Here is a 25,045-nt window from a genome sequence, read left to right on the forward strand (position 1 = left end):
TGTATGTGTTTGTGTGTGCGTGCACCAGCCTCTCACCTTTCTCACACATGTCTCCTCCGTAGCTGGGCAGGCAAAGGCAGAGGAAGGAATCAATCTTGTCGATGCAAGTGCCTCCATTTGCACAAGGCTCGGACTGGCAGTCGTCAACGTCTGCGGTGAAGGGAAAAAGCAGTGAGAACAGATGGGTTGCAGATCTCATTAGGGTTCAAATTAATAGGACATATTCAGCTGAAGTGATGCTGTTCAGAACAAAAAAAAATAAAACAGTGTGGGCGTCTGCTGCCACTCAAGCTCTGACACAAGATGAGCTGGTTATTAGTCCTGCTTTAAACACTGAAATGTGTCCATGTTGCTGAGTACATTATCATAATTCAGACGCGGTGTGAGGAGAATACAGACAGTCTAATCTCCTCTTACATTCCTTATTTATCCTCATTCTCTCACAGAGGAAGGCACTCTAAAAGCCTTTCTAGTGTTATTACATTCTTTTTATGCATTTACCGAATCCAAGGTTGACTTCATGTGTCTATTCTCTTCTTTTCTCTCTCCGCATTGTCTCCATTTACAAACAACTGCACGAGCGAGAAGTAGTAGGCTACACAGTGGAATGCTTTTCTTTGAATGCAGTTAAAGAACAGGCGTAAATTTGATGGATAGCCCAGCAGAAAAGCAGAGTCTGACCAAAAGATCTAGGTTCAAGCTCTTGTTTTAGCAGATCCTGCCCCCAACCTTAAGAGGCCTTAAGCAACAACAGAAACCCTTCCAGCTCTCTGCAGCTGCTTATGCTCTCTAACCTCTCTGTTTTTTAAAAAAAATCAGACAAAAAGAAAGTTTCTCTACAGAGATCAATAAAATATCTCTTTATCATTATAAATGGAGGGCATGTAATCTTCCTTCACCAGTGTGGGGTTTTTTTTGACACAGAATAACAGATGCACCCCCGGACTGCAGAAATCTATTAAAACTCACAGCAAGAGTGTAGAAAGAAGGCGACTTTCAAGTTCAACAGAATTTCAAAGTATTTCCTCTCAGCTTAATGACTGCTTAGTTCCAGTGAAAAGCAGTGAAAAGGCCAGTGGCTGTGAAGAGCTAAATCTGAGTGACAGATCAGCCCAGAATGACCTTTAGCCTCATGCGAGACTTTCACACTTCAGCCTGAGTGTGATGTTGCAAAAGGATTAATTTTTAATCTGGGCTAACCTGCGGTTGTGTGTGTTTCAGGATGCACTGTGAGATTGTTTCTGGGCCTTTTTTTTTTTCCTTTTATGACTTCAGTTTAAGGTCGTTTATCTGTTTATAAAAACGTGCAGCTCTTTTAAGAAGAATGAAATAAAATTAGGCTGTTTTTTGAGGATGGATTTAATGACTGATATCAAGAGATTTATGCTAATGTGTTTTCTTGGAAGAGTTCCCACTAGTCTGTGTGGAAACTTTTAATCAACCAAACAATGTTGTTTGTCCCTAAAATCAAATATCAACTCAAGAGAGCACAAATTCCTAAAGTTTCTCAAAATTCACATGTTGTATTCAGAAGAAAAAACTACCTTAAAGGCACGATGTGCAGGATTTGGCTTCTGTGGCACCAAACTGACTTTTTTTTTTTTTAATTGGAACTCAAATTAAATGATGTACTGAATGTTGAACTCAGGCTTACATGATTCAAATCATCAAAATCACAGGCACCTGTTCCTAAATATAACAAATGCATGCGAACCCCCCGGTCTCGTTATGTAGCCTGACTTTGAATGACCTCGGGATCAGTGGGAGCATTGCTAACCACACACAGTTCAACACGCACCACTAACTCTCTCATTCCCCCATTAAAATCAGTGCAGCTCTTTGTTGTTCAATATAAAAAGTCTGATCCGATTGTCCCGCTCATCCATTATGCAGAGGGGATGCTGCTCCTCAGAGACATAATACTGCAAATTCTGCAAATCCACAACAAAGCCTTGCATCATGCCCACGCATCGGCTGCTGGCTGTCAGTTTGATTGTCTGCCTGTCCATCCATCCATTTTTACGTGACTGAACGCACAAAACTTAGTAAGAACAGGGTGCTACTGTGCATGCAATTGTGTGTGTGCGGTTTGTTTTGTTGACTCGCTTCCTTGATTGACTTGCTGTTTAATAAGCAGAGCATGTGTTAAGTAACAAATCTGGACCCTCAAGGCAGATTTATATCTCGGTTTCAAAGGGTCACAGTCCCGAAGCGAAAGTGCTCCTGGTGTCTGCTTTGGGACGTGCAGAGACAGAATGAGGCTTGTAAGCACTTCTTCTGAAATATTACCATGTTAGGGACGTTATCAGTATTCACAGCATTAATACAGTTCCTGAAAACGTTTCATATACATACATTTTTCAGGAAACACCTTATATTCCGGTGTAATGATACTGTGACGCTGACACTAACAGAGACATTAACAGAGAACGTGACTTCGGCTTTGTTTTAGACTTTCCTGCACGCACATGATGCAGCAAGGGAACAGCAGCTTCAGATATTTAGTGCATGAGTATACACCTATAAACGGTTAGAGAGTGTTTCTATGGTAACCTGACCTCATTTTGAGAGAACCGAGTAACAAATTAAAAAGAAAATATGCCAGAAAGCTGTATTTAAACACCTTAACACCTAAATTGCAGAGTTATGAGCCTCAGCTGACTTGAACACCACCTGGCAGTGGCTGTTATGTGTGTCATGAATGCATTGCATTGTGGTATATTTTTTGCTGGTGTTATCTCCTTTGCTTGCATACTCTAAAACCCCTGGACAACCTATGCACTTGGCACAGTACTGGGTATGCTGCAACACTTTGAAAATGCTACAAAAAAAATCCAACACATCATTTTAGTGTGAAAATCTGATCGTTAGCAATGGTGTGTTGGACACATTTGTATTTGGGGTTCATATTAGCAGTTTTAAATATTGTTTTTCTATGAAGACACATGCAATCCATAGTTGAATCTACGCAGATGTGTGTTTTTGTATCAAAACACAATCTGATTTCCTGATACCACCAGTGGTGCTGATCCGATACCATGTAAATACAGGGCCAGTATTGTTAATACCAGTAGTGATCCTTTTAACCTGTAGATGGAGTTCATGTAGGGGAGAGCTGTGTGTCATGATTTATGAGATGAATCGTGGAAAATCTGAACAGATTTTAATGACCGCTAACTCATTTTTACTTTCCACAATAATTAGACAATACACACAACAAAGCACAACTTTGAGATTTTCATGTGAACTGGTTTTTTTTTGAGACCTGGGATGTAAATGTGTCTGTCTCTAAAGGACTTTGGGTCAACATCTGTTGTTTTTAATGTGCTCTAGGCTATAAATAAAATAGACGTGACAGTCAGACATTTTTCATTCAGTACGTTTGTGGTATACTTTTTCTTTTCCAAAAAGAGCTTTTATTTAACATAATTCAGTGGGCTACATACTGCACTTAGAGGAGAGAAACAAAGTATCGAGCGTATTGCACTAGTATTCTATATCCAGTATCCAATACCAGCGCTGGTATCAATACAATCTATATTTAGATTGGTCTACCACAACAACACAACAGCTCGGCAGGCTCAATTCAGATCTCATCTTTTAAGCTGAAATAATAAGTAGCTCAAAGTCAGGGACTGAATTACATGCTATAAATGGTGAAACCGACACCTTCTCTGTCTTATAGTTTTATTCGCGTCACCGTCAGTAGGTTTTGTAAAACATGGCAGCCAGTTGGGCCTTCTGACCTTGTTCTTTCTATCTGTAGCATCACTGACTGCAAAGTCACAAATAACAGAGAACAGCAGCTTTCAACTCTATTTATACCTCTGCAAAGTAGATTAGCTTTGCTCTGCTTTTCGTTTCTGTCCATCAGCAGCACAGAAATCTATTCAATGAAAAGATTCATCAATCAAGTTTAAGGCACATGAAGCCATTCGGGTGGGAAACAAATCATTCATTTGTTGTGCTAATTTGAGTCAGTGAGTTCTGATATTATTAGTAGGGTGGGGTTGTTTTTTTTTAACTCCTGGTAAAACTAAGCGGCCTTGACATGACTCCAGAACTTTAATCTTTTTCTTCAAGGGACAAGAAATCAATTCAGCTTACAAAATTCAAGAGGCTGTAATGATGGAAGTCTGTTTCATTGGCAGAGATTTGTCATTTCTGTCCTGGAGCAATTTTCTTTTCTTTCCTTCACATTTTTTTTTTAGCTAAAATAAAAGTTTTTTATGCAAATGCTGACTTAATTTGACCCTGAGGGACTGTAACCATCAGCCGACCCTGACAGTGTGAACTTAACCTTTGACCTCTGCCTCCCATTGGCCTTATCTCCCACAGTGATGGACAGCTTGACCTTTGACCCTTTTAAAGGGCTGTTAGAGAGCCTTACTTTCTTAAATACAAACAGACACGGGGATGACTTCATTATATCACAGTGTATGTTTGTGTGTGTTGTGCATGTGTGACCGTGACCCACCAATCTCACAGTTCTCCCCAGTGTATCCTTGTGGGCAGTAGCAGGTGTAGCCCGTTCCCTGAGGAAGGCACTTCCCTCCGTGCAGACATGGGTTTGTCATGCAGGGCTCCACCTCAGCTAAAACAGATGGATGGATGGAGGGAGGTGAAGGGAGGAAAAATGGAACCGTTAATTGGCAACATTGTAAAAGAGAATGTTTTTTGTGTTTGTAGATATCATTTATTTTTTTCAAGAAAAAGCAGGTGCATCTAATCTCGCAGGCGGTGAAAAGATTTCTGTGTTAATCCTCTTAAAATGGACGGATTAAACATAATTTCCTCAATAAAATCAATGTATGATTCTGAGAAAAGAAAAAAGAAGAAAAAAGACACGGCGCTCTAAATTTTTCATCAGCGCAGCTCAGTCATAACCAGCAGTTACAACAGATGCATATCCATTTCACACTCCGTCTCTTTTCAAAGGGATCAGAAGCCGAAGAGCCTCAACCTCGCCATCCACTCACAGCCACAGTTGTCATGGTTACCATATGGAAAGCGAGCCTGCGCTCACTCCATTGAGCATAGTGGGCAGCGTGAGAACTTGAGACATTAGCCATCCTCAACAGAAATGAGGGGACCTCCCGCTGAGCGCCTCGTCCCAGCCATTCACCCCCTAAACGTGTGCGTGTGTGTGGTCCATTTCCACAATTAAAAATTTCCATATCAATTGACACACTACCACGTGTTTCTCCCCTGAGCTGCTCGTTATAGCAAGTTAAGGTCTTTGAAAACCACCACTCGTTCATCCTGGCCACAAAAGGGAGTCTTTGTTCTGCCAGCTCTCTCCCTGACACCGAAGGCTGCTTAGGTGGGGGTGGTGTGTGTTTGTGAGGTTGACGGTGAATGTCTTGGTGTGTGGCTTTGTGTATTTACATGGTACGATGAGTTAAAATCAATACTCTGGCTATGATTAGCCCTCAGGGTGAGATTCTTCAATAACTGATCAGAAGCACACATCCTCTGAATGATCGTAACACTGCGAGCTAAAGGTTAAAGGACAAAAGAGCATTGAAAGCTTTCAACCACAAGGACCCGAGCGAAGAGAAAGAACTGTCAATAGCTTCAGCTCTGTGATGAATTTTGCGAGCTACTCCTCTCGCATCACGCTTTGAATTCTGCTGAAGTCAGGTGCTAAACCCAGCCATGCATTTCATTTAATGTACATCAGTGTGGGCTAACGTGCACTTGCACCCTCTGCATCAGTCAAGGTCACATCTTGACAAATATCAACTGCTGTGACAAGCAGATTTACGCCTTGTGTGTGTGTGTGTGTGTGTGTGTGTGTGTGTGTGTGTGTGTGTGTGTGTGTGTGTGTGTGTACGGATGTATGTGTGAAAGATAAACCTTGTGCGATTGCTCGTTCATTAAAGCGAGTGGTGCAGAAAAATCAATAGCCCGTAGTGGGAGCTGACAGAGTGGACTGCCCCTTCGCTCTGCACAGAGGCTGACAGCTCGGGTACCAACATCAACAATAAACTGGCAACAGCAAAACTGTACTCATGTAAATATGTCTACAGAGATAGGACAGTTAATCCACAGATTATGCATTGCATCTGGTAATCATAGCCAAGGGCACAGCAACAGTACAGGTTATCTTGAAAATATGATTCGTGCATAAGCACTCGCAAATAGAAAGGTGGAAACAAGACAGCTGGCTGCAATTTAAATGCCACAGAAAGATAAGAATCTGCCTAAAAAGATCCGACGTGCGTGTTTGTGCAGTGAATGTGGAGCCACATGTGTGTTTGTTCACCTCTGAGGAACAATGCGCTTTTACTAAAGGTCCTTAAAGCAAACCTGAGGCTATTTCCTCCTCTGTCTCATTGATTCAGCTGACTGATGAAGTGCTCTGTGATCCAGTCAGGAGAGCAAATAATGACCACCAGCATGAAACCCAAACACAAGGGACCGAGCCCAAGCAGAGGTGTGTACACGAGAAAGACGTGTGAAGCTGAACGCTATTATTCAGGTCCAATCTGCTGCGAGTGACTTCATCCACTCTACTGTTTGTATAGCAAAAAAATATAACTGTGTGTTTATGGCCTTCTGCCTGCATGACTCTAGGGTCTCTCACTCAATCAATCAACCCTCATACTGCGCACCAGCGGCCCAGATGGTTGCCCTCGGCTTCTTGTCAATACAGTTTACAGCTGTTTTCCATCCGCAGACTCCTCGCCATGCCTGCCACAGACATGAGCAGCTTTCACAGAGCAAAAATAAATCACCATAGAAATGTGTGATAGCATGATGCCCAGGGGGGTTTGAAATGCTCAGCGATAGGACGCTTTCTCTGTGCGCTCTCATTATCAAGCACAAAATAAGAAGTAAACCAGGTGGCCAGCCAGCAGCTTCACTGCGCTGCGGACTTAATCATGAGTTGTGCATGGTGGGCTCATCTTCTGTTGCCAGGAAAAACAAACCGCATCTTTTGAATAAATAAGCCAGAGGCAAGGTCAGAGGGAAAGTAATGAAAAGGTAGTCTTGAAAGATAATTCCCTCTTTTTTTTGTAATCCAACAACTCACGTCTTACTTTTCAGTTTTCTCTGAGACAACAGCTTACAAAGGCAAGCCTCAGACTTTACTCCAAGGAACAGGACATGACACAGGCGTGTACTTACTTGAAGGATGAAGTCGCTTCTATATTTCTCAATGGATAGACGGTGTATTATATTGCTTTGCAAATTACCCTGAAGACAATTTAATTAGTATTAATGCATTACTTAACTTTCTTATGCTGCCCAGCCAGTTGGAGCTTCCATTAAAGCAGATATGATCTTTACTACAACAATGCAATATGAAGCATGCCATTCATGGTGATTATCGTACAAAAAAATTACCTTTAACGATACTCATAGCATCATTGTTTGGATTTCCAGACAGCTGCTTTCAACACCCATAAAAAAAGATTTCTAATGTCCACGTCTACTTTTCACGTCTTTTTAAGAAGACAGCGAGCAGCTGGTGAACATAGAATAGGATTTAGCTGCTAAAGAGCCTCATATTTACCTCAGGAGTTAGCGTAAGCCCCCAAAAAGTGTGAATGAATGATCATAAAGACAACTCAAAGCACTAGTTTCATGGTACAGATTAGAGTAGATGATAAAGCAGGGTGAGCCTTAGGGGTGTTGGCCACCTTGTGATTGAGTTGCTACCATACGATGTTCTCAGAACCACTGCTCGATTGTTACGTCTGGTTTCAAAAAGTACACAGACAATTGGGTGATTTATGTGTTTCTTTTATATACAGATTATGGTCATGGCAGGTTTAAAGAACAGATCTTCCTGGTCCCATTTCTAAAGCGAATCTTTGAGCTTCCTAACGAGGTTTTTTATGTGGGTGGAAAAAAGACATTTGCAAACTGCCAACATCCTCAGTAATAAGTCACCGAACACAAAAAGTGCTTGTAATGGTGAGCACAAAAGGTCAAAGATGAAAGAGAACATAAACTGTGATGAACAGCTATCTCAGAAAGTTGGATTCATCCTTTTAAAGCCTGCCTTTGTTTTCCCTTCCAGATAACTTTCATTAATATGTGTCTGTCTGACTGTTTGTGTTTTCTTTGCCCGATTTTCCTTCTTTTAATTTTAAATTACATACAAGAAAAATAGTTGTGGATTACTAGCAAAAGTTACATGAGCAAGCACGAAAGGTAAAGGCAACCAAAGGCATAACAAAATATCTGAAAACAGACATAAGATGCTTACATGTTGGACTGAGCGCTGTGGTGCTGATGTTGATTCCTCCTCCTCCTCCTGTGCTGCTGCTTTCTTCCTCCATGGTGACGGGTAACAGGGCCCCTGAGCCCACAGAATGAGACCAGGCAGGCTCCTCCTCATCTGGGGGTCCCGACAAGGACAGAGGGTTATCCAGAGAGCCGTTCACCACCACCTTCTCCACTGGGACTAAGTGAAGTGGCGTTAGGGCGTCAGTGGAGCTTTCCTGATTTTTTGAATGAGGTGACGTAGCTTTGTCTCCCAATCCAACAGTTTGAGTCTCTGATGGGACGTTAGAAGGGACTGAAGGTGAAAAAGATGGGGTTTGGGGATGGAGTGGAGGTGAGGAAGGTGTTAGAGTTGGAGAGAAGGAAGAGGGGATAGATGAGGGGAGAAAATGAGACTCAGCTTCAGATTGGGATGGCTTGAAGAAAGATATGGATGGCATGGTGGATGGGGGTGCAGATGGAGATGAAGATAGTGTCTGATATGGGGCATCTGAGACTGACAGGGATGACTTTTCTGCTTGTGGTAAAGCAGGGGAGGATTTGGAAGTAGGAAAGTCACTTTCTGTACCAGATGTGGTCATGTCTATTGGCTCATGAGGTCTGTCAGTGGTGATGGTGGTGGTTGTGCTAATGTCAGCTATGGCTGCGGTTGTGTCAGCTATGGTTGTGATCATGTCAGCTGTAGTTGTGATCATGTCAGCTGTAGTTGTGGTCGTGTCAGCTGTGGTTGAGGCCGTGTCAGCTGTAGTTGTGGTCGTGTCATCTATGGTTGTGGTTGTGTCAGCTGTGGTTGAGGCCGTGTCAGTTGTAGTTGTGGTTGTGGTAGTCGTAGAGTGTCCTCTCCTGTGACCTCTCTCTCTGGATCTTTCTCTGGATCTTTCTCTTGGCTTGCTTGTTCCGACTGGCCGGCGTGAGACCTGTATTTCTCCTTTTGCTTCTGCCCCGGTGATTTCTCCACTCCCCTCCTCCTCTGCTTTCCCTCTCTCCTCTCCTCTCCCCTTCTCTTCTCCCCTGCTCCTATCCTCCCCTCTGTTCTTCTTCCCTCTTCCTCGTCCTCTCCCACTGGCTCTGGAGGTCACCGTCTCCCCCCTCTTGTCTCCAGGCTGAGTCGTGGTCTCGGCATCGACACGGATCCAGGCGTCTCCGCTGGAAGAGGGGATTTCAGGTGCAGGCCTGGAGGTTATGGACGTAGGTGTCTCCGAGTTCTCCCAGCTCTTGTTGCTCTCTGTAGTCATAGATATACTGGAGGCAGCCAAAGTAGATGCCAGATGAGTGGGTGAATCTTCACTCGCTGGTGTGGTGCGCTCTCCTGTGGGACTGCTGAACCATGGCGTTCCCAAAGAAAGCAAACCTGTGCCGGGCATAAGGCAAAGAAAAAGACAAGCAAAATAAAAGTCAGCAGTGCAATTACTCCAGACAGGGAAAGGAGTTACAAAGTGAAATTCATCTTATGGATTCTCTCAGCTTTGCCAAGGGTGATAAAACAAACACTTCTAAGCTGTGTGAGCTTTACATCAGCTGTTTTCCTCCATAACTGTAGCTGCACTCTCTACACTTCAATATTAACAACACTATCTAGCAGGAGACCGAGAGAAGCCATTAAAAAAGAAGCCTCAATAGTGCTTGCCTCTATCTGTCAAACATTGGATGTCACATGGAAAAGTATGAAGTATGCGTAGAATTACTCAAACTTGATGCAGTTCATTTGTCTGAGTCTAGCGTGAAGCTTCAGAATATTAAGCAGTGTTTGTGTCTTTTTGACTTTTAAATGTCAACAAGACATAATCATGAAGAGAATAAACCAAGATTTTTGTAAGGGAAAAATATCTGAACTGGTGCTGAACAATATCGAACTTGTCACGGTCTGTGGGTTTTGTTATGGGATTTTTGGGTTATATTCTGGACGTTTGCGGTTACTGATGTTATTAGGAGTCTTCTGTTTTCAGTGTTATTGTTTGGCTTTGGTGTCACGGTTATCTCGTGTTTTGAATCTTCAGTTTTGGTTATAGTCTAATAATGTTGGTAACATTCTCCTCAGTGTTTCCTTTGGCCTCTTCCTGTCTTTTCGTTTTCCAGTTATTATTTACTTCCTGTTTTATTTTGGTAGTTCATTTGCTCCTGTGTTACTGTGTTTAGTTGTACTTCCTTTGTCTCATTGTCATTAGTTTCAGCTTTTTCTTATTACTTATTTCTTATCCCCTGCCCACTTCACTTGAATCCCTCATGTGTATAAATAGTGTTATCTTCCCCTCAGTTCTTGTTTCAGTGTCTGTTTCCTACGTGCAGTTTTCCTCCCCTTGTGTTCCTTGTCAGTAGTGATATTCTGTTTTTGTCTTTCCTATGTATGTTTGATTTGGAGGCTTTGTGGCAGCCTGAAATAAAAGTTTCCTTTTCAGTTTACTTCCACCTCCCCTCTGAGTCTTCATTTGGGTCCCATTACCTCTGCGTCATGGCAAAAATACTCAAAAAAATAAACAACTATAATCAAAATCTAAGATGAATCCACTATGGAAACTTTGGACAGTACTGTGCAAACAGGGATTTTGAACAAGAGTCTCAGGGCTTTCTTTCAAAGTTTTTCTTTGGTCATTGGCTGCTTTTTCATTTGTTTTTCAGCTTTTTAACCCGAGAGAAGCATCTGGCCCTTCAGTTGATCCACCTACTGTTCATTAAAGCCTTACCAGAAATGGTCTCAGTGGAAGGGTGGCAGTCAAGAAGCCGTACTTAAGGAAGGGAAACAGGGAGGAAAGGATGAGGTATGCCAAATTACACAAGAACTGCACTGGAAGTCAGTGACCACAGGCCTGATGGAGTGATGAATCTAAATTTGAGATTTCTGATATAAATCTTTGTCAATATTTACAGAAGAGGTGAGGACAGAGGTACAGCAGTGAGTGTCTGCAGCCATCTGTAAAACACGGTGTAGGCTATGTGATGTTTTGGGGCTGCATTTCAGCCAGTGGTGTTGGGGACCTTGCCAAAATAAATGGAATTATGAATTCAGAAAAGTACCATCGGATTTTGGAAAGGGTCTGATTGACAGTGACATTGACTATTGGCATGACATGGACTGGCCTCCCTAGAGCCCAGACTTGAACATTACTGAAGAAGTATAGGATTGACAGAACAGAACAAAAGGCAGATTACATCCAAAGAAGAGCTCTGAATGTCCTTCAAGAACCCTGGAGAACTATTCCTGAAGACTACTTAAAGAAATGAGTAGTCTCTTAGGAAAGAAAGCTTGTCTAAGAGAGTTCAATTGTGCAAACTATGTTTTTGTTTCTTACATATTGTATTTCCATGTATGTTTGCACACGTTTCACTAAATCATTGCACTTATTTCCCATTTTCCTAGCAAAATATCTAGAAATGTAGGGTAGCTCATGACTTTTGCACATTAGTGAAAACTATGCCACGGAGATGAAGAAATCTTCATAAAACATATATTTTTTAAAATGCTAATAAAATATCCACCACACTACCTTTGAAGCTTTAGTCAGCTTAACATTTATGTAACACAACGGATAAAAATCAACCCACATTAAGCAAAAATAATTAACATTGCGCTGTAGTATTGTCAGTGCACTGTATATTTTACTCTGGAATCCCACAGCTCTCTTCAGTGAAGGCTGCTCGTTAACATCAAAACATCCACACATACCTGACTGCTGCATCAGGCAGCGAATGCAACGAGGCAGACTTTGGTGTGAAAGCTATACAATTCTCTGATGTGGCTAAAATAAATAATTTCTATCAATAACATGTTAGAAACTAAGAAACAAAAATAGATTGACTTGAACTCTGAAAGTTACTAAGAGATTTAAGTGCTAAACTTTAAATGCCTGTGTCATTACCTCAAAAACAGTCGCTGTTAGCTAAAATAGACGCCGCACACACAAAGATTCAGTCAGTCCAAACAGAATCAAACTGAAAAGCTCTGCACAAAAAGCCTCAAAATTAAATCAGTAACTCCAACATAGTTTAAACACACACTGAACAGAGATGGCTGCAGTTTTAAAACCACTTTCATCCACTGTGCACACACACACAGACCTGTGAACCTGCTGAACACTGACATGTTGGAAATGGAAAAAGATGATTTCCATTTCACTCCTTTTCTGTTGTCTGCTCACATTCGCAACCAAACTTGGTTCCCATGTCTAAGGTGCAAATCCCCGTTCCACTGATACACTGGTGGAGATGTGCTAATAGAGCAGCATCACACAGGAAATGGTTCAGAGTATAGTACAGCAGCACAGTGGTCACAAATACAAGTGAGTGTCTGCTTGTCTTTGTTACTCTGTAGCTAATGAAAAACCACCAAACATTAAAGAAACACTAATGAGTCACCCAATCAAGCATAGGTATAAAAAATAATAAATTCTTATTTCTTATTTTCTTTCAGCTGCACACTAAAGGTCTGTGTTTCTTTTTGCGTTTGTGTTCATTACATCTTTTCTCTTTCCTGTTTAGACTATTTTTTCCTTTGTTTTGAATTTAGACAGTGTAAGTTTGCTTTTTTTTTCAGTTAGCTGAAAAGTATAATACATTTATTTGTATAATAATGTCCATATGTATAGATGTGCTACAGAGGTGCTGTTCCTGTATCATGATAATAATGTTTTCCATGATAAAACTCTCTTCTGGAACAAATGGTCTGCATGTGTAGTATTTTCTTTAGTAACTTATAATATATAATAAATACATTATCAAGTGAGGTTTACTATTAGCCAAATTTAGGCTACTCATGCTGGTTTGCTAGTGACAGTTTTTTAAAGTATTAGCTAACTTGTTGGCTAATGATACCTGAGTGCTCAGATGGCATCATTGATCAGTTGCAATGTTGATTCATTGTTATGATGACATGTTGCCATTGCCATTTTTTTCCAAAGGAAAAACTCAGTGACAAAAATGAGAAACAATTCAGTGACCCTACTGACCGCAGAAAGTTTGAGAACCTCTGCTACAGACTGTATCCCAGTGTGAAGAAAGCCGCCGCTTAAAGCTAGAACTCGTCAGCTGTCACACTTTGTATCAATCACAGCTTGAAAGCAGTCCTGCGGGAGTGGCAGCTGAGCTACTGTATGTCAGTGTGACTTTAATTTCTCTCCAGACTTCAGAGTTTGCTTTTCTTTCAGGAGTTCTGCTCTCCTCAGTAAAGGCGTCTGCTTCCCCCCAATGTCACTGTTTCTTAATAAACTTTGTTCCAGGAGCTTAATGCATCATCTTGTTGAGTTGCTCATCCCTAACATCACACACTGTGCGAGTTACTGAACAAATATGCTCCAAATACATGCTCATAAATATACACTGGCATTAAGCCCTGTCAGTGTTTCATAACACAGATGCTGCGGTTCTGAAGAAAAAAGGAAAAATCCAAATAAGATGTCTCCTTATGGCCTATTTCATCCTATTCCTCTTCCCATTTCTCCCACACAGACCTGAGCTCGATTTAACATCTTTTGATCAGATTTTGACAATTTTCTCACAGTTCTAAAATGTGTCTCCTAAGAAATGGCCTTCCTCCTGTCTCAGCTAGATCCAAATTTAGAATCTGAAATACTCAATTTCTCACAGTTTTGATCTGTATTTGTCTAAAAAATATATACTTTTAATGTAATAGTAAAATTCAATAGAAAACCTGATCGCAAATTAGTCTTCTCAACAGACTCAATGACCATGTGTGCATTCAGGTCTATAATTTGAGTATTTGTGTCCTTTCTTTCTTCTCTTGTTATGTTTTTTGAAGTATTTGGGGGCATTTTAGCCTTTATTATGATAGGAGGACAATTGAGGGTAGACAAATAAGCTGTGAGAGAGTGCAAGGAGAAGAAATCCAACCCTGTGCAATAGACTTATGCCATATAGAGCCTTTAGAGCTATAGCATGTCCCCTTTGTCCTGTTATTCTTAAACTATACAGAATAATAGAAATCTCCAAGTAAGACATACATCAAGGTCTGTTTACACATTTTGAGTTCATTCAGTAATAAAAGCATTTTAATGTAGTAAATCCCACTTCACTGGCTAATCTTAATTCACTGGTTTTAAACAGGACACATCCACTCACCTGATGGTGCTGTACTGGATTCCTGTGAACCCTCGTCGACCTTTTTCGTCACAATCTTCTCTTCCTCCGACTCTCCTCTCGGTGATTGGGTTCCCTCCTCATCTTCAGTCCCCACCAGATAGTTCCAAGGTTTCCAAATGGACTTGACGATTTTGGAAATAACCTAAAATTAAAGTTGATTTTATTACAAAGTCCCTGTTTCAGTGTTTAAAGTGTCCCAACAGAGTCTTAAAACCAACCTTCTTCTCAGGAGGAGTTGGATGGACTGGGGGCAGGAGAAACTCCTCAGAGTCGGGTCCAGGCTCCAGTGATGCTCCCCAGTCAAAGGAGTTCTGTCCCGGGATTAACTGGAGGGTTACATATGTTGTCGAGGACTCTGAGGACCAAGGGTCTGAGGCTTGAGACAATGATGTGAATGTTCATTTGTGCTGTCTTTGCCCATCAAACCCAGTTTTCTTTCTTATGGGAGTCAATATTAGCATTTGTACTTACAGGCATCAGCACTGTGAAAGGAGTCCTCCTCTTCTAGGTCAACCAATCCCGTCCAGTTGGAAGGTGAAAGCTCGCTGTCATCTGGTGACTCTATGCAAAGAAAAATACACTTTTAATTCTTCTATGTTACATTAATTCTCACTGTCTACATCGACTGATTGGATGAGCAAATTTTCTGGTTAACCAGATGGTTGGCGTCACTGGTTCATGTGCCTACTGCAGATAAATGTTACACCTCTGATTGTGGTGGTTTGTTGTGAAGTCACGTCGGGACTAGCTGTCCCTGTAGAGTCAGCATCGCTCGAGCCTGCGAGGTAGCTCCAGGGCTTCCACAGGGAGGTGTAGATCTGAGAGATGGAGCCTGTGTTCTTCACTTTACCTAAGAAACAGGGCAAAGAGATTTGCTGTTTGTATGACATTCACTGAAGGTTTTTGCCTCTAAAAGCTTTACAGAGTTTTAATTTTGACGATATTAGTCAGCACAAAAGCCCAAACTGACAGCTGAGCATCCAGATATTAAACTTAAGCATACCCCGTCTTTTCCCTCTCTCTCTCTCTCTTTCTCTCCCACAGCTTCTGTCAATCCAACAGTTTCTCAGATATGAATCAGAAACAAGTGTTGCCATAGCTACAACATTGGCAGTGACATTTATTGTCATTGTTCCTGCATTAATAACACTCAAGGCTTTGTTTGGGAGTGATATGTTAATCACATCTGTGTATGTAATCATGCCTGTAGTCATTATTAATTCCTGTATGGGAAATAAAACAATATTCTATGTTACATAACCTTATCATACTATAAATTCACTGTATTGATGTTTTCTGCTGTGTTAATACTTAATTAAGAAACATCATTTGACCCCTAGGCCACCATACCTCTGTAGCAGTAAGCATCATATAGTGCTGTAGTGTTGTCAGCGGTGTCATTGGGCGTGACCGTGCGGACTCCTGGCTCTGTCCCTCCACAGTCAGCACGAGGCCAGGTCACTGGGTAGCGGACGCTGCCATCAGACAACCAGCCTGGGGCACAGCTGTCCAGGCCGGCCCTCCAGGCCAAGTACAGCTGCCCCACTGTGGCCAGCTGGCCCCCAAGGGACACACAGCGGTCGGAGGCAGAAGAAAGTGACAGTCTGCCTGGGACCGAGGAGTGAAACACCTCGCCTGGAGCAGGGAAACAAAAGAGACAGCAGTGCCTGTCAAATTTCTAATAGGTTAAATAACTGAAATGCCACATAATGTTATATAATAGTGCTCGACGTAAAATAATGAGGCTGGTGGTAAAGTGCACCCTATGATTTAACAGTTTGTAGAACCACCGTTAGCAGCAATAACTCAATAACATTATCTGTACGACTTTTTCAGTCTCTAACATTATTATGGAGGAATTTCAGCCCACTCATCCACAAAATGTTGCTTCGTTTCATGGAGGTTTGCAGGGATTCATTCATGCACAGCTCTCTTGATGTCCCACCAGAGCATTTCAATGAAGTTGAGGTCTGAACTTTGATTGTTTTCTTAATTTCTCATTGTACTGTCACATGACACAACTTTAGTCTAAAATATTTTGGTATAAAGATGAGTTCATGTTCAACTCAGTAACTGCAGGTGTCCAGGTCCTGTTTTTGAGATGTTTGAGCTAATAAGCTGCGTTTGAATTTTGTGCATTGTGGCCAAACATCTCCACTTTGGTCTCGTCTGTACAACAGACATTGTTCAAGAAGTCATGTGGTTTGTTCACAGTTGCTCAGTCTTTTTTCTAATTGTATTATCGCAAACACTTAACATGCTAACTGAGGCTTGCAGATTCTGAGACATGAGTCTTGGGTTTTTGCAGTTTCTCCGAGTGTTGCACGGTCTGACCTTGGGCTGAATTTGCGGGGACCTTCACTCCTGAGAAGATAGAGGCATTGTGATAACACACCTGAAGAAAACCTCTGCGTTTATACACTTGCTCCAGATCAGTCAATCAAGTGGGTTTGATTAGCTACACCTGTCTGTACCTTACCATTTTAATTCCCATGAAAACAGTAAGGTGCACTTCGTTTTTCACAAGACTGAATATATCTTACAGAGGAGGTGGAGGAGAAAAAAGTGGATAAGGAAGACTGGCACATGCACAGTAAAATATATATGTGTGTGTGGGTTTTTTTGTTTAATTTTTATTTATTTTTTTATTAGTTTGAGGGCAGTATTTAGTTTTTCACAGGACTCTTTGTAGACCTGTAAAATCTTTTTAAGTTTTTTGGGGTTTTTTTAGTTTCTGCAGCACGCGTGGCTTAAAGGCCAAAATTCCTACTGAAAGTATTGAAAATGTGAATATTTTTATATAAAAAAATGCAAATAATAAAAAATAGGGAGCCATGATTTTGTAGCGCATGAACTTTAATGGTGTTTTTTTTATTGTTATTTTAGATTGCTGACTTTCTTTCACATGTGTACATGTGGGTTTGGTCTGTGTCTTTTCACTTGATTTAGTGAGAACAATAAGAACACTTAAAAAAAGTCCTGACTTATCCCTTTAATGTTGTAGCAGAATATGATGCAAACCAGCCAAAAGCTGTGAGAGCTCTTGATGCTGTTTTATATCTTCTCTTGTGTGTGTGTTTTTGTGTGCATGAATGTGAGTGTGTGTTTGTGTACCATCCAATTCTTTTGCAAAACAGTACACATCAAACAGCTCTTTTGGGTCCCTCTTCCCATAATTCCTCACTCCAGCAGAGTACTCCTTATGTCCGTAGCAGCCAAGCTCTGGAACCTGGACAGCATATCTGTGGAGACAACCATTTGGGAGTGATGTAAGTAACTTTTTGCTTTTGTTTCAAAATAATAATAACTTGAACGTTTTACTGCGTGACAAATGTGTTAGATCACATATCAAAGTGTTTCTTTTCATTAAGACTTTAAATATCAGTAAAGAATAAATTCTTATTTGCATTCTCTTTTAAAGGGTAAGGGATTAGAATAAATTAGAATAAAATTAATAGCAAAGAAACGGCAAAACACAGAAAAGAACACGATCTTAAAGTAGATGAAGCAGCAAAAAGAACTGAGGAATATTAATAGAGAAAGCAAATGATCCAAGAAGAGAGGAAGCAAACAGGATAGTCATTAGTTTCAGTCCTTCAAAGCGCCACAGTGTTGCAGAAAGTGCAAGCAGCGAGCAAGAGAAGAGAACTTATTGATTGTCTCCTCACCGAACAGTCTGATCATCCAACCAGCCAGCAGAACAGCTGGCGAAGTTGTCATGGTACGCTGCCCACAGCTGGGCCGGAGTGGCGATCTGAGCCGAGTTTTCCTGACAGGCTCGCTGGGCGTCACTAAACGAGAGGGCGTAACGAGCGCTGGGAGACTGGTAGTGAAACACCACACCTACACAGACAGACCCAGAGACAGGTGGCAAACTGTTTTAATTCCTTTTAATTTGACAGATATACCAACACAGTCAGAATCAATACATCAGGGGAATGTAATCAGCGAACATGTTATTAGGGGCCACAAACAGATCAAGCAAAGATACTCTAGTTTTGGCTGAAATTTCACACATGAGCACACAGAAAAAGAAAAAAAAAGAGAGAGCGAGAGAAACCGGTATTGGTATTCAGTGCAAACACTTTAATTAAATGAATAACAAAATTATTCAAGCGGAAAACCAGATAACAAAAACAAAACAAGCACAGAAAGCATGACGCTACATTAATTAAAGCAGTCATTATAATATCGATAGAGTGAATCAATGTTATTAATGCTTAATTAAATAAAAAAGCAAAAAAAAGTGGTTTGGGGGATGAGGTGCTTCTGTTTTAAAAGCTTCCATTATCTGTTTTACATTAGCACAACAAGGCTTGGCTGCAATAAAATCAATTAGGCTGGAAGAGGAATTTTAAAGCCCTTCGAGTTAATGCACTTCACCCTCTGTGCATCACTTGTGCTTAACCTATATGTTTCCTTTGGGGCCCTAAACTTTCCACACACAGAAATCTCTCGTCGGCGGCTGCTGCACTTACCGGACACCACCAGGGGAACAGTGTCCTTCTCATAGTCGTTGCCCATGACAACCTGACAGTGGTAAGTGCCTGAGTCGTTGGTACGGAGGCTGGAGATCTCCATGGTAGCATTCAGAGGGTTGGCAGCGTATCCTGGCAGCATGATGCGACCACTGAAAGCCTTATTCACCTTGATTACATCGCCTTGGGCACAGAAAGAGAGGTTTCATCATTAAAGAGATTTTAGAGGTAGAAAATAAACTTTGCTACATGTTTGCGTATATGGATCTAAAAGCCTTTGCTACCAGCAATGGGGTGACCCACTAACACCTAACTGTCCAACAAAGTTAGAACAGTTACCCCCCCTGACATGGTTTTTGGTTTTTAGTCTTTTCTCACCAGTTGTTTGAGAAAGTCACTGTTTGCTGCAGAGATCTGACATTTAGACAGATCCACGATCTTAAAGGAAGTATGTTTTGTCCTTGATTTCTCTGCTTCCTGTTTGGGATTTATGTCTCTAATTTCAGGTCCTCCACTTCCTGCCTTTGTTTATTTCCTGCCTGTAAGCACCTGTGCCCCTGTTCTGCCCTGGGCAAATGTAGTCTTTGCCTCCCTCCTAGTATTTGCGTACTTCTTGTTGAGCGTTGCAGCATTTAGTTAACCCCGTGAGTCTCCAAATTATAAACTGCACAACATGTTAGCAAACAGTTTCACGTTTGCATATCAAACACATACAGAACAACATTAGCATTCATTTTGTGCTATATTTCTTTCTCCACCTGATCTCTGTTCATTTCTGAGGTAAATGTGACTTTTTTGCTGCTGAATGCTTTATGCTATGTGCTAGCAATTTTCTACAGTGCGTTGTAAGAGACTGAAAACAGCTGGCAGCTGTGCCCGATAAAGTGTTAAGTTGTCTGCTGTATAGTACCCTGTGGATGGATTTAATCAGCACTGCTCAGGCAGATTGGACATTTAGAAGCGCAGGTTTATTTCACTTTTATTCCAGGAGCTGTTACCATCAACTTGTTAAGATCTTTTCCCCTCTTTTCTTTTGTGGCCTTAAGATAAATTCTATAAATACTGCAGCCTGGCCAGCTGAGTCAGCTAATATCTGTGAACAACACCTCACACATACACATTTGATCTGTTGTTGATACAAAACTATTGATTAGTGTAGCTTTAAGTCTCACTGGGTATTCTGACTGAATAAAGTCAGAATACTGCTGACTCAGTGAAACAGGAACATTAGGTTGTTGTTTTACCTTTAGCAGAAAGCACAGTCTGCTCCGAAGGAGCACCTTGTCCTCCCCCTGCTAGCCTAGTACGAGTCCACAGGAGGTGAGGAGGGCCAGTGGAGGTGCTGGTCTGGAGGGTGAAGACACAAGGCAGAGTGGCTTTGCCTGCCAACATTTGTTGCACTGTAGGATGAGTGATCCTACGCATGTTCACAATGGAGGAGGTTGCACCTGGAGAGGATGAACAAGAGAACAAACATGATTATGCAATGCGTTCAAGGAAATTTAGCTTAGAAGAAATTAAAACAATGGAAAGTATATATCTATATATAGATAGATAGATAGATAGATAGATAGATAGATAGATAGATAGATAGATAGATAGATAGATAGATAGATAGATAGATAGATAGATAGATAGATAGATAGATAGATAGATAGATAGATAGTCTTTCTGAGTTTTTATTTGAACATTATCTGCTTTTTCACTCATTTTCAGTTCAGTATACAAAGACCATGTTTATTAAGCCATTTAACATTTCCTATGACCCATTGAAGCATAAAAAGGAACCTAACTCAGGGGAGGAAACAGTCTTGTTGTTTTAAATTGTATCTTAAGATGTTTTGCTACTAGCAGCCTGTCATGAAAACACATAATTTGTTCAAATTTATTTAGCTGAATCTATGAAAAATGTCAGCCATAACAAAGCGTGGCAGAAATAAAATAGAACCAACAAAGTGGTTCACAAAGAGCTGTTTAGCTAAAACGTGGCAAATCTCAGCATTCTGTACAGTGTGTCCGAAAAATTGGGGGGAAATGAACAAGTGCAGGACAAAAGAAGTAACAGACCTAAAACTCTATCTAAAGCAGATGAATAGCACCTCAAACTCATGTCCTAGGAAAAAGTCCAGCAAAGACCTGACACAGAACCTGAGAAATGCATCTGATCCATCTACTGTTCACTGAAGGCTCATCAGAAATGGTCTCAGTGGAAGGCTGGCTGTCAAGAAGCCATTCTTAATTAAGGGAAACAAAGAGAGAAGGCTGAGGAATGTCAAATGCCATGTGCCATGTTCTGAAAAATTAGCAACAGGTCAGCAGGTCTTATGGAGTGATTTGAATTTTTGGTCACCTACAGAGGAAGTTGGGGGAGAGGTTTTGTGGAGAGAATCCATATTTGAACATTTTGGTATAAATCTTTGCCAACAATGAAATTAACAGAAAGCTGTCTAAGAGAGTTCAGGCTGTGCTGAAGAATAAAGGTGTTCTTACCAATTATTGACTTTGATGCTCATTAGAATTGCGGAAACTCTGTTTTTGCCTCATATACTGTATTTCCATGTATGTCTGCACATGTTTCAATAAACCACTCCATCTATTTCCCATGTTCCCAGCAAAATAAAAAGAGATGATGGTTGGCTCAAGACTTTTGCACACTACTGTACATACATGAATGATGTCTTCTGGTTGATTTTGGTCATTATATGCATAAAAGGTTGCACGTACACAGGAAGTTTAGGCTGTATTGAAATTTATAAACCAAACTGACTAACACGATATGGCATTAGTTGTTTTCAATGCCACTTTCTGTGCACAAAATATTGAGTTCTGCAGATTGATATCAGCAACTAACTCAGTCTGGTTGCCATGACATACAGGTTTAATGTAACCATGACAACACCTGTACAGATATGACTATTTCCTACAATCTTCTGACATTTTTTGCCACACTGTGCACATTACTGTAACATCCCAGCCTTCTGTTATTGTATTATATCTATATATTTATAGAGGGTTGAACCTATGTAGATAAATTATAATGATAGCCAACACTTGCCTTGATGACTGAGCATTGTCCATCCACTATTAGTGAAGATTTTAGGATACATCTAAAGTCTCCAAAAGGACCCTCAGTTCATTCATTTATTTATTTTTGGTATATTTTTAATATAGTTTAAAAAAATAACATAAACTGCTGCTTACCTATTTATATTTCATTGTTTGTTCATAAGCCTTTTCTGTTCCCTCACCATTAAAATTTTCACAGTTAGTCAAGTACAATAGAAAATAATCAGGGGCATAAAAAGAGCACATGTATGAAAAAGAAAAAAAACTGCTTTATTTGGAATAGTGCACACAGAGGAACAGAATCCCAGAAAGATATTTCTATCTGCATTTAGATTGGACGGCTTTCACAGACTGAACCCCCTGAGAGAAACTCCGCGCAGAGGACGCCCCCGCTGCCTTCCCCCCAATCAGATGTAATCACAGAATCACAAATACGAGGGAAAAGAATGAGAGCTCAAACAAGAGGCAGAGCAGGAATGAGAGAGGGATGGAGGAAAATAGTTAATCCAACAAACTGAATGGAGGAAGTGTACCTCGTAGCCTGGAGGTGATTGGAGGGGAGAAAAGAAAACCCCAGGCAAAGAGCTGGAAGTGACATGAAAGGATGCTCTCTGTCATTAACAGACCCATCTGTAGTTCCAAAAATAAAATTTTCTTCTTGGTCAATATTGTTCCAACTATTATGGACTTTAAAGCTCTAAGTGTAAAGTGTAACTTAAAAATATTTATGTTGCTGTCATTTACCACTTAAGAGTCACATGTGGGTAGGATAGCAATCAGAGCACATTCCAGCTGCAGCAGATCACCAGGTACTGTAGGTCTATCTGTGCATTAAAACCACAGACAGGAGTTAATTGAACTCCTCATCTTGTTACACTGCAATGCTCCAGAGGCCTTAGGTCGTGACATCCATGTGGATGTTACATTGACGGGCACATTATTTTAGTTAAGCTGATTCTTCCATGTCAGTGGCACTCCCCAATGGCAGCAGCCTCTACTGTGGGCCAGTGAGCCGCACCACACCACAGAGAAGAGCCCGAGGTCCAAGGTCAAGCAAAATCCCCACTGGACTCACTCTGTAACCTGCAGGATCTAAAGGTTCGGCTGCCAACATTTGAGAATCAACATGGGTGTTGTCAGCTGTCTTGACAGCCCTCCAGAGGTCCCATGTAAATTTCCCACCAGGTCAAAGCTGATCTGTCAGCACCAGGGATGCTTTCTAAAAATAAAAAAAACTCCCACAAATACGCTTAAATCTGAAGAGGGCAGTCCCAGAAATGTAACTGCTTATCCATCAATTAAAAAATGAGTGCTCAGCTTCCATCAATTAAAAAATGAGTGCTCAGCTTCCAAAGATTTAAATTTTAGTAATTTCAAGCAAACCCTTCATTATGTAGACAAAACAGCATAAAATCACACCTGAAATGTTGCATGCTACAAATGAAAGATTGTATTTTATGCTAATCATTTGTACAAAAACACAATCTGTCCAACAGCCTAAGCCTTTAAAGTCTGAGTCTATCACAGCAGAATCAAAGAGATTAAAGTAATGCATGCTCACTGTATTGTATTGTATTTTTTCCTCGCTCTGTTTTACTGGAATAGCTCAAATGGAAATGCCATGACCCAAAAAATAAACCTAATGTGCCCAATACACTGAGGTCAGTTGGGAAAAGTCTGAGTTTAGCGCCTTGATATTGTTCACAAATTATGTGAACTTTTCTTGGAGTATTTAATGGCCAAATATCATAAAAGTTTGTGATATTGTACTTGAATTTAGTTTCACCAGCCCCATCATCTTTCACATGTCTGCACAGTGTGAAGCTACAGGTTAACTTCAAAGATTGGAAACTGCAGGAAACAGCAAGCTGTGCTAAGTCCATGTGTAACAAAACAAAAGTTTTGTCTGTATCAACACAAAATCTTTAAAATGTGTTCAACATCAGCTGAGGGAAAGTTACATCCTGGCGTGCTTTGTTTTCAGCCTTCACACTAAGCCAAACCACGCTGTTATCTAATGCTCCAACAACATGCTTTCCCCAAAGTGTGCAACTATTCCTTTATAGAGAAACAATCATTAGGCTGGTATATAATAATCCCAGGCTGTTATGCAAGCAGTTAAACCTTGCAGAGGTGCGTTGAGGCGATCTGTATTTAACAAAGCACTTTGCACTAGCCAAAGGTAGTTTTTTGGCATTTGCTTGTGATTTTCATCAACTCATAATGTGACCATGTGTATCTGTTGCAGATCTGCTGAAATAAAACATTACTACTGTGGTGAAGTTTTTACTATAAACTCTGTACACTGTTTACAATTTTTCTTCAGTTTATACAGTTTATATAACCTTAATATAGCTCTCTCTGTTTCCCAGTTTTAAATCTTGTTTAGCCCACACTCTGTTATATGCACAAGGATGACTTTATGGTGATGAACTCAGAGATGATAAAATATTATCTGCTCCCTTCAATTCTGAAAAAAATCACAGGCTCAAATCCTGCTGTTTCATTTTAACAGTTGGAATATCTTTCAGGTTTATTTTTAACTCTTCGTTGTGCAACAAAAACAGACAAAATACTTTTGCATGTGGCGAGATAAAACTGTATGTTGTCTGAGCGCAGTGACTAGTAAAGTAATGCTCTGATTCTGGAAATGTGCAATGCAGGTTTTCGTTTTAATGAAAATCCAGGCTGACCACTGCCGTGCATGCCAATTGCAGTGAAAGTAATTAAAGAGAGAAACTTATCTTCAGTACGGGCAGTCAGCTGGCTGGGTGTGGGACCTGAAACCTGTGATACTATCCAATAGAGAGCTGCAGCTCGGGGATGATTTCTCTTTTGTTCTGTAATTGTGAATTTTATGCATAGTTGTAATGGAACAGATGGTCGGCTAAACTTGCATAAATGGGCTTGGAGCGGTTCCAGCTCAGTCCCTCTGAGCATGTCTGCAAACATCCCCAACATGTCAGGTCTCACTTAAAACAGTCAAATTATTACAGACCTGTCTAGGTCAAGGTCTATATACATGTGTGTGTGTGTGTGTGTGTGTGTGTGTGTGTGTGTGTGTGTGTGTGTGTGTGTGTGTGTGTGTGTGTGTGTGTGTGTGCGTGTTGTTGTTGGCTCTTTTCTGTTCTGCTACGATTACTCCACCTCCCTTTGTTCTTTCCTGTTGTCTC

At 40.8% G+C, this 25,045-nt stretch overlaps 1 protein-coding gene across 3 annotated transcripts in view; it reads right to left on the reverse strand.

Moving 5' to 3' along the window:
- LOC146687841 (neurocan core protein-like) overlaps positions 1–25,045 on the reverse strand; it is a 108,161-nt gene that overhangs the window by 8,200 nt on the left and 74,916 nt on the right. For all 3 annotated transcript variants that reach the window (XM_085438474.1, XM_085438473.1, XM_085438472.1), the window contains 12 exons: positions 20,051–20,254; positions 18,807–18,989; positions 17,997–18,171; positions 17,443–17,570; positions 15,679–15,963; positions 15,035–15,178; positions 14,800–14,889; positions 14,547–14,704; positions 14,308–14,470; positions 8,222–9,589; positions 4,478–4,594; positions 37–150 (listed from right to left, as the gene is read on the reverse strand). In XM_085438474.1, coding sequence (XP_085294600.1) covers positions 37–150; positions 4,478–4,594; positions 8,222–9,589; positions 14,308–14,470; positions 14,547–14,704; positions 14,800–14,889; positions 15,035–15,178; positions 15,679–15,963; positions 17,443–17,570; positions 17,997–18,171; positions 18,807–18,989; positions 20,051–20,254 — 3,129 coding nt within the window. The remainder of the gene's footprint in view (positions 1–36; positions 151–4,477; positions 4,595–8,221; positions 9,590–14,307; positions 14,471–14,546; positions 14,705–14,799; positions 14,890–15,034; positions 15,179–15,678; positions 15,964–17,442; positions 17,571–17,996; positions 18,172–18,806; positions 18,990–20,050; positions 20,255–25,045) is intronic.

The sequence above is a fragment of the Copadichromis virginalis genome, linkage group LG18 (assembly GCF_057382275.1).
Source record: "Copadichromis virginalis isolate Kocher_CV1m ecotype Utaka linkage group LG18, C_Virginalis_male_GT1.1, whole genome shotgun sequence".
NCBI lineage: Eukaryota > Metazoa > Chordata > Actinopteri > Cichliformes > Cichlidae > Copadichromis > Copadichromis virginalis.